General features: G+C 35.6%; 2 protein-coding genes across 2 annotated transcripts; one reads left to right on the forward strand and one right to left on the reverse strand.

Annotated features, from left to right (window-relative positions):
- Positions 1–851: 851 nt before the first annotated feature.
- Positions 852–9857, reverse strand: LOC148577114 (ABC transporter B family member 6-like). The gene is made up of 11 exons (XM_088501483.1): positions 9080–9857; positions 7375–7429; positions 7069–7244; positions 6767–6967; positions 6161–6420; positions 5762–6072; positions 5429–5649; positions 4981–5321; positions 3714–4501; positions 3384–3625; positions 852–2646 (listed from the first exon to the last, which is right to left on the reverse strand). The coding sequence occupies exons 1-11, from the start codon at positions 9452–9454 to the stop codon at positions 1417–1419; spliced, it is 4200 nt and encodes a 1399-aa protein (XP_088357609.1). The 5' UTR covers positions 9455–9857; the 3' UTR covers positions 852–1416.
- Positions 9858–11619: 1762 nt separating this feature from the next.
- LOC148577115 (psbP-like protein 1, chloroplastic) lies at positions 11620–14094 on the forward strand. The gene is made up of 7 exons (XM_088501484.1): positions 11620–11778; positions 11863–11965; positions 12431–12511; positions 12636–12841; positions 13018–13089; positions 13504–13600; positions 13784–14094. Exons 1-7 carry the CDS (start codon positions 11716–11718, stop codon positions 13885–13887), a joined length of 726 nt encoding a protein of 241 aa, XP_088357610.1. The 5' UTR covers positions 11620–11715; the 3' UTR covers positions 13888–14094.
- Positions 14095–14295: the final 201 nt, after the last annotated feature.

Genomic DNA, 14295 nt, shown 5'->3' on the forward strand with positions numbered 1-14295 from the left:
TTGCTCTTTAAATACAAAAACTAAGGGCCAAAGAAATGGAGCCTACAATGACTATGAGAGTGAGGTTGTTCATGGAGACACTTATAAGTGACTTGGTCATAGTGTTGCCATGTTTTGTGGCTGTGATGAAGGATCAAAGTTATCACAGATAGATTAGAAGGGTATCATTTAGATTTAATGATGACTATGCTTTATTTTCATTTTCATTTTCATTTTCAGTCAATATACTTAGTGAGAAAGTGACTGTGTTGACTAGCCTCACAATTTTGTTGAGATCAAAGCATGATTAATTTCTTTAAATACTTTTTAACATAATCATTGGTAATCAATAAAAATATGTTTCTGACGACATTTAGTAAGTTTATAAAATATATACTGATAGAATAACTATTTTTTAGTAGTTATCATAAATATTCATTTTTTTACATCATATATGGTGTACCTTAAGTTTAATTCATTTATAGAAAATTTCATAATAATGTTTAAAAGGGATTGAAAAATCATGGGCTTCACCCGTAGACAATTATCAAAAATATTTTTAATATCGAAATACTTAATTCAACATCAGATAATCGTTGTAGTGTATATAAATATCAAAAGAAGCTCGAGTTAAAACTTGGCAAAGAGAAGAAAAATGAAATAAGGATTTGTTTGAAGAGAACTAAAATTCTTGAAACGTAACGTGGAAACGACAGAAGATATTCTAAGCACCTGCTTCATAGGATTGAGTATGCAAAGCAGATCATGAAATGGGACATTTAGTGCACTGACCTGTCTTATCTATTTCAGTATTTCTACAATTGAAGCTTGTGTTTACAATTGAAACCAAAATGAAAAGAACACACATTGAATTCAAGCAGCAAAACTAATGCCTTCTAAACTATCATTGTATATATACAGAGGTTACATCTTTCGGATTCTCAATTTTCTACAATTTTCACAGATTCAAAAATATAAAACAAAATTACAGTTAACAATAAGTTCATCCATCATCCACGGTTGAGTTAAGGAGAGTGAAAAAGTAGTGACCTCAGCAGAACTAGTGTGTTGATTCCACCCCCTCTCTAGAGAAACCAAATCAATACCATGGATACATTACACCTTCGTTCTAAGTTTCATGCTTCCAAAAGAATCCAACCACCCCAAATCCACAAACCAACCAAACTCCAAAAATCCTATCTTTAATTCCTACACATCCTATATCCCTAATACAGTATTCTCTTCCTATGCCTACCAGTGCTGTGTGCTAACCCGAGCTCCATTTTGGCCGTCGACCCACAACTTCCACCTGACATTCTCGGAAAATCCATCAGGTGCAAGAGTCCCCAGTGATTCAACTTCAAGCAGAAAATGAAACTATGCTCGTGAACCAAACATTAGTAGCAACACAAGTTACTCACGTCACATTGTTCCAGTCTAAACAAGCCGATGCTGACGCAAAGCCTTACCAAAATGAGGTTGCATCAATCGGACATACAGACCATTCTTAGCCATCAATGAATCATGAGTCCCCTCCTCCACTATCCGTCCCCCATTAAGCACTACGATATTGTCCACATGCCTCATCATTGCAGCCCTATGCGCAATTAAAATGGTGGTCTTGTTCCCCATTATTAGTGTGTCTAGAGCTTCTTGCACCACCCGGCTTGACTCGGATTCAATTGATGAGCTTGCTTCATCCAACAACAAGATAGGCGCATTTTTCAGCACAACCCTCGCAATTGCAATTCTCTGTTTTTGTCCAGGAGTTAAGTCAACACCTCGCATCCCAACGTGAGTGTCATAACCATGAGGCAAGCTGCTAATAAAGTGATGGGCATTTGCTATTCTTGCAGCCTCTTTCATCTCAGCTTCACTGGCATTGTGCCTTGCATATATGATGTTTTCCCTTATGGTTGTTGAGAAGATAATAGGTTCCTGCTGAACCAGGCCAAGGTGGCTCCTCAGCCATCTCAAGTTGTATACCTTCAAATCCCTTCCATCAAGTAAAACTTGGCCAGAAACTGGATCATAAAACCTCTCAATCAAAGATATAATAGTGCTCTTTCCTGACCCAGAAACTCCCACAATAGCAACCGTTTGCCCACCATTGACTTTGAGACTAAAATTGCTCAATACCAAAACTTCTGGACGAGTTGGGTAACAGAAATCAACATTTTTTAACTCAATTCTTCCATGTACATTGGGTGGCTTCAATGCTGAGCTATCATCAGGATCAATTTTAGGCACACGATCTATGATATCAAACACTGATATGAGAGACTTCCGTCGTTTAAGGATGTAAGGAGCCAATCCAAAAGGCTCTACAAGCGCAAATGTCGCAAATGAGAAAACCATATACTCCTTGAGTGCAGTAGATAGTTGCACATAACCATGTTTTACACATCTCCCAGTGTACCAAAGTAGAAGGGCATTACAAGCAAAAAGTAGGAACTGTGAAAAGCCAAATGCAAAACCGATTGCCATCCCATGAAGAAAGCTCTTCCTAAATATTTTCTTCAACTGCAGCCTATAAAGTTCCATTACCTTATTACCAGCACAAAATGCAACAACAGTGTAAATGTTTCTAACTGCATCTTCAAGAACCAAAGATGCCTTTCTATGCATTTCCTGTATGCCCCTTGAAAATCCAGCAAGCCACATCTTCTGCAATATCCAAAACAGGCTGTTCATTAGTTGTATGTTTTGAAAAAATTAAAGCAGATAAACTACCGTGCTATTATTCTTAGACAGCTTTATTAAATTTATAGGGTTTCGCTATCTTGTACCCTAAGAGCACATGTTAAGAACACCATAAAAAAATGTTTAACTAAAAGTTATTGAATATATAACACTTTTTTTTTTTACATTTCCAATACATCCTGTTGTACCTCTAACTTTTCCAGAGAAGGTCCATCAACTAGTAAAAACAAATTAATATTCACCAAGGTCAAAATAAAAAATCATTCAAGACTGACAATGAACCCAACCACACAAGTGTAAAATGTAAACTACCACTCAACCATGTAAAACATTGATGCTGCAATGAATAAATGCAACAAATTGGTTCAAATTGGATTGGATTTGAATACCTGACACAGTTCATACATTTATACCTATTATTACTATTAGCCACTCAAATATTATAAACCTAGTTTGTAAAGAATGAACCGAATGGAAAAAAAAATAAAGAAAGAAAGAAGGCCATCAGCACAATTTGAGACTAGAATCTATAGATCATGTTTCATTCATATTCTGAAATTTGTGATTAATTTTCTATAAATTATAAAATACCAAAATCACTGGATTTCGTTAGAGGAAAAATTTGCAAAGATACCATTGACATGATGGAAGTTCAAACCAACCATTGAGAGATATATTTGAAAAAAAGTGCAAGTGAATACCTGGGCAATTGCAGCAACACAGAGAATTGGAAGGGTTGCAAAAGCCACAAGTGCTAACCGCCAGTGCAGCAAGGCACCAATCAGAAGACCAACAATAATTGCAGCACTGTCCTGAATAAATATAGACAGCCTATTGCTAAAAGCAGCTCGTACAAAAGTAGCATCATTGGCCAATCGCATGGATAAATTGTCAGCACTGTTTTCCTCATCATCAAACCACCCAACTTCATTGCGAAGCATGGCTGCCATATAATAGAAACAGGTTAAGTACTGCTCATAATTCCAGATTTTTAAAACAGGAAAATAAGGCATAGAGGAGGATTAGTGCACCTGAGAACATCATTCTCCTAACCCTTTCTGTCATTTTCTCCCCCATGATACCAAAGTAGAAATGCTGTAAAAAGTTGGCAATTACTGTCACAATACCCATGCAGCCAATGGCCAAACACCACTTGTTTACCTCCCATCGTAAGTGATGTTCTTTATCAATATTATAGTAAGCTGTCACCACAAGGCCAATTACATAAGCAAGAAGAGGATTGAAAGAACCAAAGATAGCAGCACCTATGCTTCCTAACACAGCATAAAGCCACTCAGCGAAGCTAAGCTCAGCAAGCTTCCTAAGTGATGGTGGTTTTTGATGCCTTGTATCCTTCAATTTTCTCTTTTCAGCTGAAAGATCATCAGAGTAACTCTGCGTTCTACTAAAAGTCTGCGAATGAGAGCGTTCACTCTTGGGATCAGATGTTAAAAGGGGAGAAACAGGAGATTCTGGGTCAGAACCATTTGATTTTTGACGATGCAGAGACTGCACATCAAGCTTGGGTAACTCTGGAAGTCTCATCTCAAAACTATCCTGCCTTCTTATTGATGGCTCCTTATCTGCTCCATCAAGGGCCTGACCATTTTCCACCATCTTCTCAGGTGGTGGGCTCCGGGCCTTTGGAGATTCAAGCAAGTTAAAGGTTCCGTCTGGAGGGCGGGATACATTAGATACTCTTTGAAGAGAAGGTGACTTCAACATTTTAGGGGAGGATGGTTCCTTGAAGCTATGACTTGCTGAAGAATCCTTCTCAATTTGAAACGCTGCAGTCTCCTTGTAATTTCGAACAGGCATCCTGGATTAGTATTTTGGAAAAAATAGTGAGCATGATACATACCTGCTGGGAAATTTTGCACAACATTCAAAATATAAAATATTAAATATTGCAGTTCAGCAGTAGTTGAATGCACTAAAGATGAAAAATGATTAGGAGTCCTAACTTATCTTCCTAATTTCTAAATAAAGAAAGTTTTGAATTTTTATCTTTTTTTACCTTTTCAAGAAATAACATTTATATTTGAATTCTTATTCATTTAAGTATTAGGAGGATGAATTAGGACTCTCAATCATTACTCTTATCACTATTGTTAGTTTGCTATCGTAGTAAAATCATTTTCTTAACTAACTCCAGTCATTACCATCGCGTATTAAATTTTGGAAAACAAATAAAAGGGCAGTCTAGTGCAAAGCATCCCACATTACGCAGGGTCTGGAAAATATATAAATAAATAATGCATGTCAAAGGAAGGAGGATGATTTGTTCTAGTATTGGACCTCTTGGGAAGTTTTGCTGCCTCTTCACATCGAAGAAGCTCTGCATATAAGCCATCCAAGGACAATAATTCATCATGAGTACCCATTTCAACAAGTTGACCTTCCTCCATAACAGCGATATAATCAGCATTCCTTATGAGACTAAGCCGTCGAGCAATTATTATTGTTGAGCGTCCCAACATAAGTAGGTCCAAAGCCCCCTGAACAGCCCTCTCAGCCTCAAAATCAAGACCACCAGTAACCTCATCAAGTAGAAGAATTGATGGATTTAAAAGCACAGCTCTAGCAATAGAAAGTTTTATTTTTTGCTCTTCAGTCAAAGCCAGACCAGCCCTGCCAACCTGAGACAGGTACCCAGGTTTTGGAAATACCACTTGGTCACAAACAAGGAACAAACTGAAAATAAAACACAACAGCCATAGGCATAATCATGTCAATCAAGCCTCACCTGTGTGTAATAACCTTTCTCCAATGAGCTGATAAATGTATGTGCATGAGCTATTTTAGCAGCCTCTTCAATTTGATCCATGGTGGCATCCCTCCCATAAGCAATATTATCTCTTATACTCAAACTAAGCAAAGCAGGCTCCTGGGTGACTAGTCCTATTTGGCTCCTAAGCCATTCAAGTTTCAAGTTCTTGATGTTTTCTCCATCTAGAAGAACTTCCCCTGAACCATGGATCAGTAATTATGATGTCAACTTAAATCTGCAAATGACTAATATATGCTTTTAATGAATAGCAAAAATGCAATTATACAATATCAGAGGTAAAATGATTACCTAATGTAGGATCATAGAAACGCTCCATTAGTGGAATAATACTACTTTTCCCAGAGCCATTTCTGCCAACAAGAGCCACAGCTTTCTTAGCAGGTACACTAAGATAAAATCCACTCAAGATAGGGATTTCAGGACGAGACAGATAGCTGAAATAAACATTCCGAAACTCTATATTTCCTTGCACAGAATCAGGAGTAATGCCGTCATGATCATCAGATGAGGATGACCGGCTTATCATCTCAAATAATCTATAAGCAGCAATTCTCCCCTGATCAAAAGAGTAGAAGTTTGTTGCTGCTTGATTCAATCCCCTTGAGAAAGAAACAAAAGTAAAAAGTTATATGTAAAATGATTAGGATATAAATATAACGAAAATATAAAGTAGGGAATGATACTCACAAGCCACTTAGAATTACAGCAAACAGGGCTGTTATAATTTCACCACCATGTGCTTTTTCATGTATAACCAAGAACCTTCCAACCCAGAGTTGCAATGCACAAGAACATATTGCAAGCCCATATGTAAATCCAAGACCAAGCCCTTGAACAAGACTTATTAATATACCATATCTAAGAGTAGCTTGCAGTGATGTTGCATAGGAATACTTGGCCAATGTTTCATTTGTGAATGCATACAATGTCCTTACATACGAAACTGCCTGCATCACATGAAATTATCCACACTGAGAACACTAAAAGATAAATTCACCCTTCTTTACTCTTCAAAATGAAAACAATAAAAATAAAGTAAGGACAAAAACTGAAGCATATCTGATTTTAAAAACAAAACCATTCATATCCATTTCCTTTCAAACTATAGAAGTGAAGTGAACTTCAAACTCCTCCATGTACAATCAACATATGGATTCCATGGAGACAACTATTTTACTTTTTTGGATAACACTGATATTTGTTAACAGATTCCAACTTCATTACAAAAACATCCCCCAAAAGGAGGAAAACATTTTATTCAATATAAAGGCAGAGTTAGATACAAAAACTAACCTGTTCGGCAATGCTAGCCGCTTCAGCATATGCATCTTGAATATTCTCTGCAAGTCGGTGGAGGAATATATTTGATATTCCTCCAGCAGCAACAATAAACGGACCTGTTGCTAACGTTATCAGAGCAATCTGCCAACAATTTATGAGTCCAATGACAAGACCACTGAAGAACGTAGCCATATTGTGAATATAATTTCCAACCTGTATCATCACCACACACAAATAAAAGTATTAAAGAAGACTTATAGAGAATTCTCAGCAAATTAGTTAAATGAATATGTGCATAATCAAGGAAGACATACTTTTTCACTAAGGGCAGACTGAATAAGCAGCACATCACTCAAAACTTGACTTACAATGTCTCCATTATTTCCATAAGTATCAAAAAAGCTCATATCTTGATTTAGTAACACTTGAACATATTTTGACCTTATGACAGCAGTCTGCCGTTCTCCAGTCAAAATCCAGCAAGAAACCTCTATAACCCAAAACACAGTTTTTTAAAAAAGGAGAGAGGAAAAAAACATTAGTATACTATACAGAAAACTAGAAGGCTGTCTAATGAAACACATTTCTCATATTAAGTTCGATAAACATTTAACTTTTACCAATCCAACCAGCTGCAAAAACTCCCGCGGCAATATAAACAATGGTTAAAGCAAGCTGCATGGGAAACAAAAGAGATAAGTTAGCAGAAGTTCACTGTTGACATCTTCCAAATTCTATACCCCAAGCTCACACAAAACTGAACATAGTTCCTTCTTTGAAATTTCCTCTTTTCAAATAAAGACAACAAGAGCACATGATTCAGGAAGCTCTATCAAGGAACAAAACTTCTAGTTAAATGTTTTGTCCAACACTGTTCTATTCTTAAGCCGACTCTAACCAGCAAAACAAGACAAGGCTGTTGTTACTTGGGGTTCAACACGTTATTTAGCTGAAATTGGGTCCTACTCCCATTTTGATATCTTTTCTAGAATAGCACGATGTTCAAATCTTCAAAGGATTTGGAATTCATATCTTACCCATGGAGGGTTAAGAGGTATGGGAGGCAGGATGCCCTATTTAGAATAATGTAACAATATAAAGGGATTGTCATTTTTATGAATTATGGCATCTAATTGCACACTTCCAAGTTATGTACCCATGTATGCTATCAAACCCTAGATATGAAGTGTGATGCCAAGACCTCTCCAATAAACCATCCTGCCTTTCGTTATTTTTTAAACTTATCCATATCACCTGAAATTGAACTTCCTTATCAATTCACCCAGCAAACCCAAATCCGTTAAATCCAAACCATGTTTCCATCCTTATATTCATGAGTTTAGCAAAGTTGATGCACTGTAATTAAATGGTCAGGAAGGTGATATAGAGGGGAGGGCACTTTCAAAGCTCATCCCTTATGTCAGACATTTCACGTGGCAAGCTCCAAAACTCAACCAACTAATGTCAGCTTGTTCCTGTATCAACTCATTGAGTTTAACTTGAACCAGCAGTAGGTGTGAAACTACATATAACACACATACACAAAGACTCAATAATCTGAGGACACTATTTGTGAATTACTATAAAAGGATAGGCAAAAATATCTCAAAATACTAAACAATCTAACCTTATAATGTACAGTTGCATACAGCCTACACACAGTGAAGAACCTCAATAAAAAATAAACTGTGCAATTACCCAATGCTACTTTGCACCAATTCAATGCTACAAGTGTAAATATGAAAATAAGGAGTTTGTGTAGTAGCAGCACCACCAACAAAAAAAGAAAGAGAAGCGAGAATGAGCAAGGCCACGGCAAACTCAGCATAACCGGATTATTTCCTTGAGCACTTGACTGTCCAATTAATTCCACCAACAATCAGAATCAATGGTCCAATGTTCTAGAGAATCTGGCAAGCAGAAGTTTTCAAGACACCCAGTTTCTTGCCAACATGAAAACAGAAAATATTAATAGTGTACATCAGGTTGCACAGCCCCTAGCTAGCCCCCTACCTAATGTTGCTGCAGCATCAGCAGCAAGAACAACAACCACCACCAAATTGAAGACACAGTTTAATGTATACATAGCCTACTGCTTCAGTATAACTTCCTCAATCAACTTTAACCAAATTATCAGAAGTGAAAACCTACATGCCAAGTCCAGCTAACAACAAAGCCATTCCACAATTTCAACGAATAAATATTAATTCAAGCTTCAAACACATGTTCACGTTCAACCTCAATTAAAAGCATTATCCGAAAAACCAAATTGAGAGAGGGAGAGAGAGAGAAATAGGGTTTTGCAGATAGAAAAGACGATCTAACCTCATTGAACCTGTGAAACAGCTCGTGCTTAGGTTCCACCAGCACATGTATGATCTTCGCGAAATAGTGCAGGTAAACGACGAGGGCGGCGCCGTGAGCTGCGGCGGCGACCGAACCAGCAGCCATGAGGAACCAGTCGAACCGGTCAGCGCAGGCGAAGAGCCTCGAGAAAGGAACCGCCGCCGGCGGAGGCTCGACCTCCTCCGGCTCCTCAATCTCCTCATCGACCTCCACCTGCTGCTGCGACGCGGAGGTCTCGGCGCCAGGGTCAAGGTACGGCGACGGAGACTCCGGCGGCTCCGAAACCTCCGAAACTGGCGTCAGAGGTTGCACGTGCGGCGGGGACCAACCGAACAATCCTCTCGAAACCATCATCCGCCTCTCTCCGAAACACAAAAACTCTCAGATCCACGCAAAGGAAATGGGAAAATCCAAAAAATAAAAATCCTGCAAACTTATTTCAGTTTATGTATTCTCTTTTTCGTTCTTCTCTTCCGGCGAACGACGTCGTCCTGGCTTTTTGCCGGCACCGCCGTCGCCGTATTCTTATCGGCCTCCTCAGGTGGCGGTGCGCGGAGGAAATGCTCCGTCGATAACGGTTTTTGGGAGAAATATGATAACACGCGAAATTTGTGAACTCTCTCTTTCTCTCTCTCCTCGTTCTTCTTCTTCTTCTTCTTCTTCTTCTTTTGGGGATTTTTTCCCTTTTCTTCTTTTAGGTTTAACGGTCAAACGCCGGCGTCGATACGCTTAATGAAACGTTTTCTTTTTCATCTTTGCCACCTATTTTTATTAATATTTGTTTTTATAATAATTATTAATTAATTAATTTGTTTTGTTTCATGAGCTTTTCTGTTTTTTCCTTTTTATTTTACTTTTTTTGCTTTTTTTGACACATAGATACAGTCATGCAGTGAGTGTGCGTTGTGACGGCGATGTTATGTATGCGGAGCTGGAAAAATTGGACGAGGGACATTTTGGTAAAATTGTAGTCAATGCTGGTGGTTAAGTTGGTGTTGAAATTACGAATGGACCCCTCGCCAATCGTTGGAATGAAATGAATTTAATGGGACTTTCGTTTAATTACAAAAGTTTCTCTTAAAGTCTTTTATTTTATTTTTTGGATTTAGTTAATTTTAGTAGAAATTTTTAAATTTTATTTTAATAAATAAAAAATAAATATATTAAAATTTTAAATTTTATATCTTCTTTTTATATAAATTTAAATTTATATTTTTTAAGATATAAATTAGCTAATTTTTTTTCTAAATAAAAAATACATTTGATTTTGATAAAGTATAAAAAATTTTATATAATTATTTAATAATATTTATTTTTTAAATAATTTTCTGAGTAATTAATATAAAATAATTATTTTTATTAATATAATATTATATAATTAGATAAAAACATAAAAATTATTTTATATAAAATTAAATTCATAAAAATGATTTAGTGAAATAAATTCAATTTTTTTTACAGTTAATATAAAAGGTGTGTCAGTTTTCTTTGTTATTGGACTCTTTTGCCCTTACTATAGCTCCAAATATTAAAATTTGATCCGCTACGGGGAAAAAAAACAATATATGGTTTTCCTTTGTAGACTCTTTGACTATTTGATTTGACTTTTCCAAATATCTTCTTTCCCTAAACATTAAATATATTTGTTTATTTATTTTTAAAGTCTAATTAATTAGACTACAAGTTTTCTTTTATTTTAGAGTAGAATAGTATTCTTCATTTAATTATCAAAGGATAGACATGAATATTAGAGGTAAGATTTTAAAATAAACTATTAAAATAGTAGTGATTTATAATGTTGAAGTATTGACATATGAATTTAATTAATTTTTTTTCTTATCATTAATATTTAAATACTATTATTAAAGTCTAATAAAGTATTTTAATGAAATTTTTTCAGCATGAACTATTTCATCTCAAAACTTGACTACTTTAGTGATTGTTATGTTTTTCAACAACATGAACACACTTTACCTAGTACTTTGTTTTGTACTAAATGTCTAAATTACATATTACATATTCCCAAAGGAAAAAAGAGAAGTAAATATGGCTACGTTTGTTTCTCAGAACATGACAGAACAAGACATTGAGAAGAAGACATAAGAGACAAAGACACAAAATTTTATGTTCTTGTATTTTGTTTGGTGATAAACTAGAACAAATTATAAAAATTTAATTTATTCTCAGTTTTTTTTATTCAAAAAATTTGAGATGAAAAATATAATAATAAAAAAATATAATTATGAAAAGTTAACAAGAATAATGAAAGAAAAAATGAAAAATAAGTTATATCTTTGTTAGTGTCTCCGTGTCCTTCCTGTCAAGATGGACACAAAATACACTAATTCAGTGTCTTTTGACACATTATTTCTGTCTATGTCTCTTCTGCCAAACACAATTTTGTGTTGTTGAGTCCCTATCTCAATGTCCTGGCTCTGTAAACAAACACAGCCTAGCCTAAGATATGGAACATCCACATGGACACTAACACACTATAGCATAAAAGGATAAGTCCAAGTCACAAGGGTTCTCCTCCACCACAAAGATAGAATGCATTAAGAATCAAACAACACTAGTTTCACTTTCTCTTTGCATTTTCCAAAGCCATAATAACAATGGCTTCCCTCCAGAATTCTCCTACACTTCACCAAACCCTCTTCCATAATTCTTTCCCTCAGGTACACCATCCTCTCTCTTTCTCTCTTTCATATGTTTTAGCTTTGTAGTTTGATTCAATCTCTTTTAATTTGTGCTTGTTACAGAAGCATGGTGCTTCTCGTTCCTCTAGAAGAGAGAGCATTTCTTTCATTGTCAAAGCTGCACAAGTTCCATCACAATCTAATTCAACAGGGTCACTTTCCCAAGGTCAATTTTTGTCTCCCTTTCACAGCTATCATTATTTCATAAAATGTTGTATAGTGTATAGTGTGTAGTGTTTAGTGTATAGTATACATTTTATTGTGACTTGAACTTTAGAATTAATCTGTTTGTTTTTCATCATTGGCACTATCTTGCTGTCTTTTTTTTTTTTAACTTCTAAAAGGGTATGCAAGGAGCTCAATGAACTTGTGTCTGCCAACAATTTCTCCTTTTATGATTTTCTAATCAATGAAAACACTAGATTAAGGTGTAGTTTAGAAAGGTGATGTCGATTTTTCGTACAAACCAAATGCCTAATAACAATGTCAATATGGACTGTAGTGAGAAGTAGGATTTTGTTTATTTTTCTTCAAGAAAACTTAGCATAGCATGATAGGGAACTTAGGTAGAAGATTTTATGAATTCTGAATTGGTATAATCTTTGTCTAATCTCTTGTGACGGTTTGGCAGATAGACCTGGAAGGCGTCAAGTAATCGCCATTGGTTCTACAACCCCTTTGGTTTTTTTGTTCAACCAACATTCATACTCCTGTAAGATTGCATTTTAAGCAGTTGAGTTTTCCATATGTTGGAAGTAATTGCATTTTCTTCACCTCTTAACTTACCTAAATGCCGATGCCTGATATATCGTGGATTTACGCTTGATATTGCTCAGTTGCTGCAGAAAATAAGAAAGGGTATCTGCCGGTATTGGATAAGAAAGACGGATACCAATTTCTCTACCCTTTTGGATGGCAGGAAGTAGTGATTGAAGGTCAAGATAAGGTGTTCAAAGATGTCATCGAACCCCTTGAAAGTGTTAGTGTAAATATGATCCCAACCGGCAAACAGGATATTCGAGAATTCGGGTCCCCTCAACAGGTTTGCCTTGTATCAGTGCAAGTTGCATTGTGTTTATAGAACTATAATGAAATACACAACCAACCGACAAACAGTTACCAAATTTAGAAACAATCGGAAGAAACTGTTTAGGCCTTCTCTTATTTTGATATCTTGAACCGAACGAAAGGAGTTATTCCTTTTAGTTTGTTTTGTAGGTTGGTGAAACTCTAATCAAGAAGGTTTTGGCTCCTCCAACCCAGAAAACAAAGATAATTGAGGCAACAGAGGTTTGTTGTTCAGCTATGAATTCTCTTCCTTTGTTATGTTCTGCTAGTTTCATTTCATTTTGAATATCAAACTTTACTGAGGATATATAGTTATTTGAAGTAGTAAAATATTATCAGTTCCTTTACTGCCATTGGAAATTTTGGATTCCATTCAATCCCATCAGTCAGTAAATTTTTTATGCAAGTTGAAGCCAGTATATTTGTCACATGATTCTTATGGAATTTGTCCATGAATGATATGAGATCTTGCTAAATGAAAATTTTCTAACACACTTTTATGTTGTCATCATATTTCTTTGTCATAAGACTCATTCATTCATTTCTTTCTAACTTTTGGGGTTTGAGCTCTTATATATATTTATACAACAACTACAAAACACTGATCATAGCATGCACCATCTTTTGATGTTACAGCAAGATATTGATGGAAAAGCATATTATCGATTCGAGTTCATAGCGCAAGCTCCGAACTATACTCGGCATGCTCTTAGCACAGTTTCCATTGGCAATGGTATGGTTGGATCCTTACTTTTGAATGTGCCAAAAAGTGTGAGTGACCATAAAATAGAGGAAACACTATTGAGTGGTGAAGAACAATTAGATTCATTATTAACTATAACATCATATGATTTTGTTCCTTGTGCTATTGAGTTAAATTCTTTTGAACACACTCTTGAGTTGTTAAACATTGCAGGTAAATTTTACACATTGACCACAGGAGCAAATGAGAGAAGATGGGGGAAGATGAAGGACAGACTGCAGACAGTTATAGATTCCTTCAAGATTTTCAATGTTTGATAATATCACCATTTATAACCATTTTGTATTAGAGATAAAGAACTCTTCTATAAGCGAGAATGTTCATTTTGGAGAGTTCAGTGTCGATTTTGCTTATTACAAATAGTGTATGCTGAATTGAGCAATGCATTGTACAAAAAGAACAAAATATAACTATTATTTGTTCCCCAAAAGGATAAACAAAAAAAAAATCGAATTTCAGATAAATTGGTGCTTTGCATTTTATTCATTTCTATTGTTATAACTGATAATAATTTCATGGAATATTTTACATCAGAACCACACATTCCCTATTTGGCTTGTCCTAATTATAACTTTCTGAAATTGTGATACAAATACGTGGCTAATATAACGGTTTCAGTTAGGCATAATCAAAATAACTTTTTCATCCAATATTATTGGACCAAT

The sequence above is a fragment of the Arachis ipaensis genome, chromosome B1 (genome assembly GCF_059453495.1).
Source record: "Arachis ipaensis isolate K30076 ecotype BB chromosome B1, ASM5945349v1, whole genome shotgun sequence".
In the NCBI taxonomy this organism is placed as follows: Eukaryota; Viridiplantae; Streptophyta; class Magnoliopsida; order Fabales; family Fabaceae; genus Arachis; species Arachis ipaensis.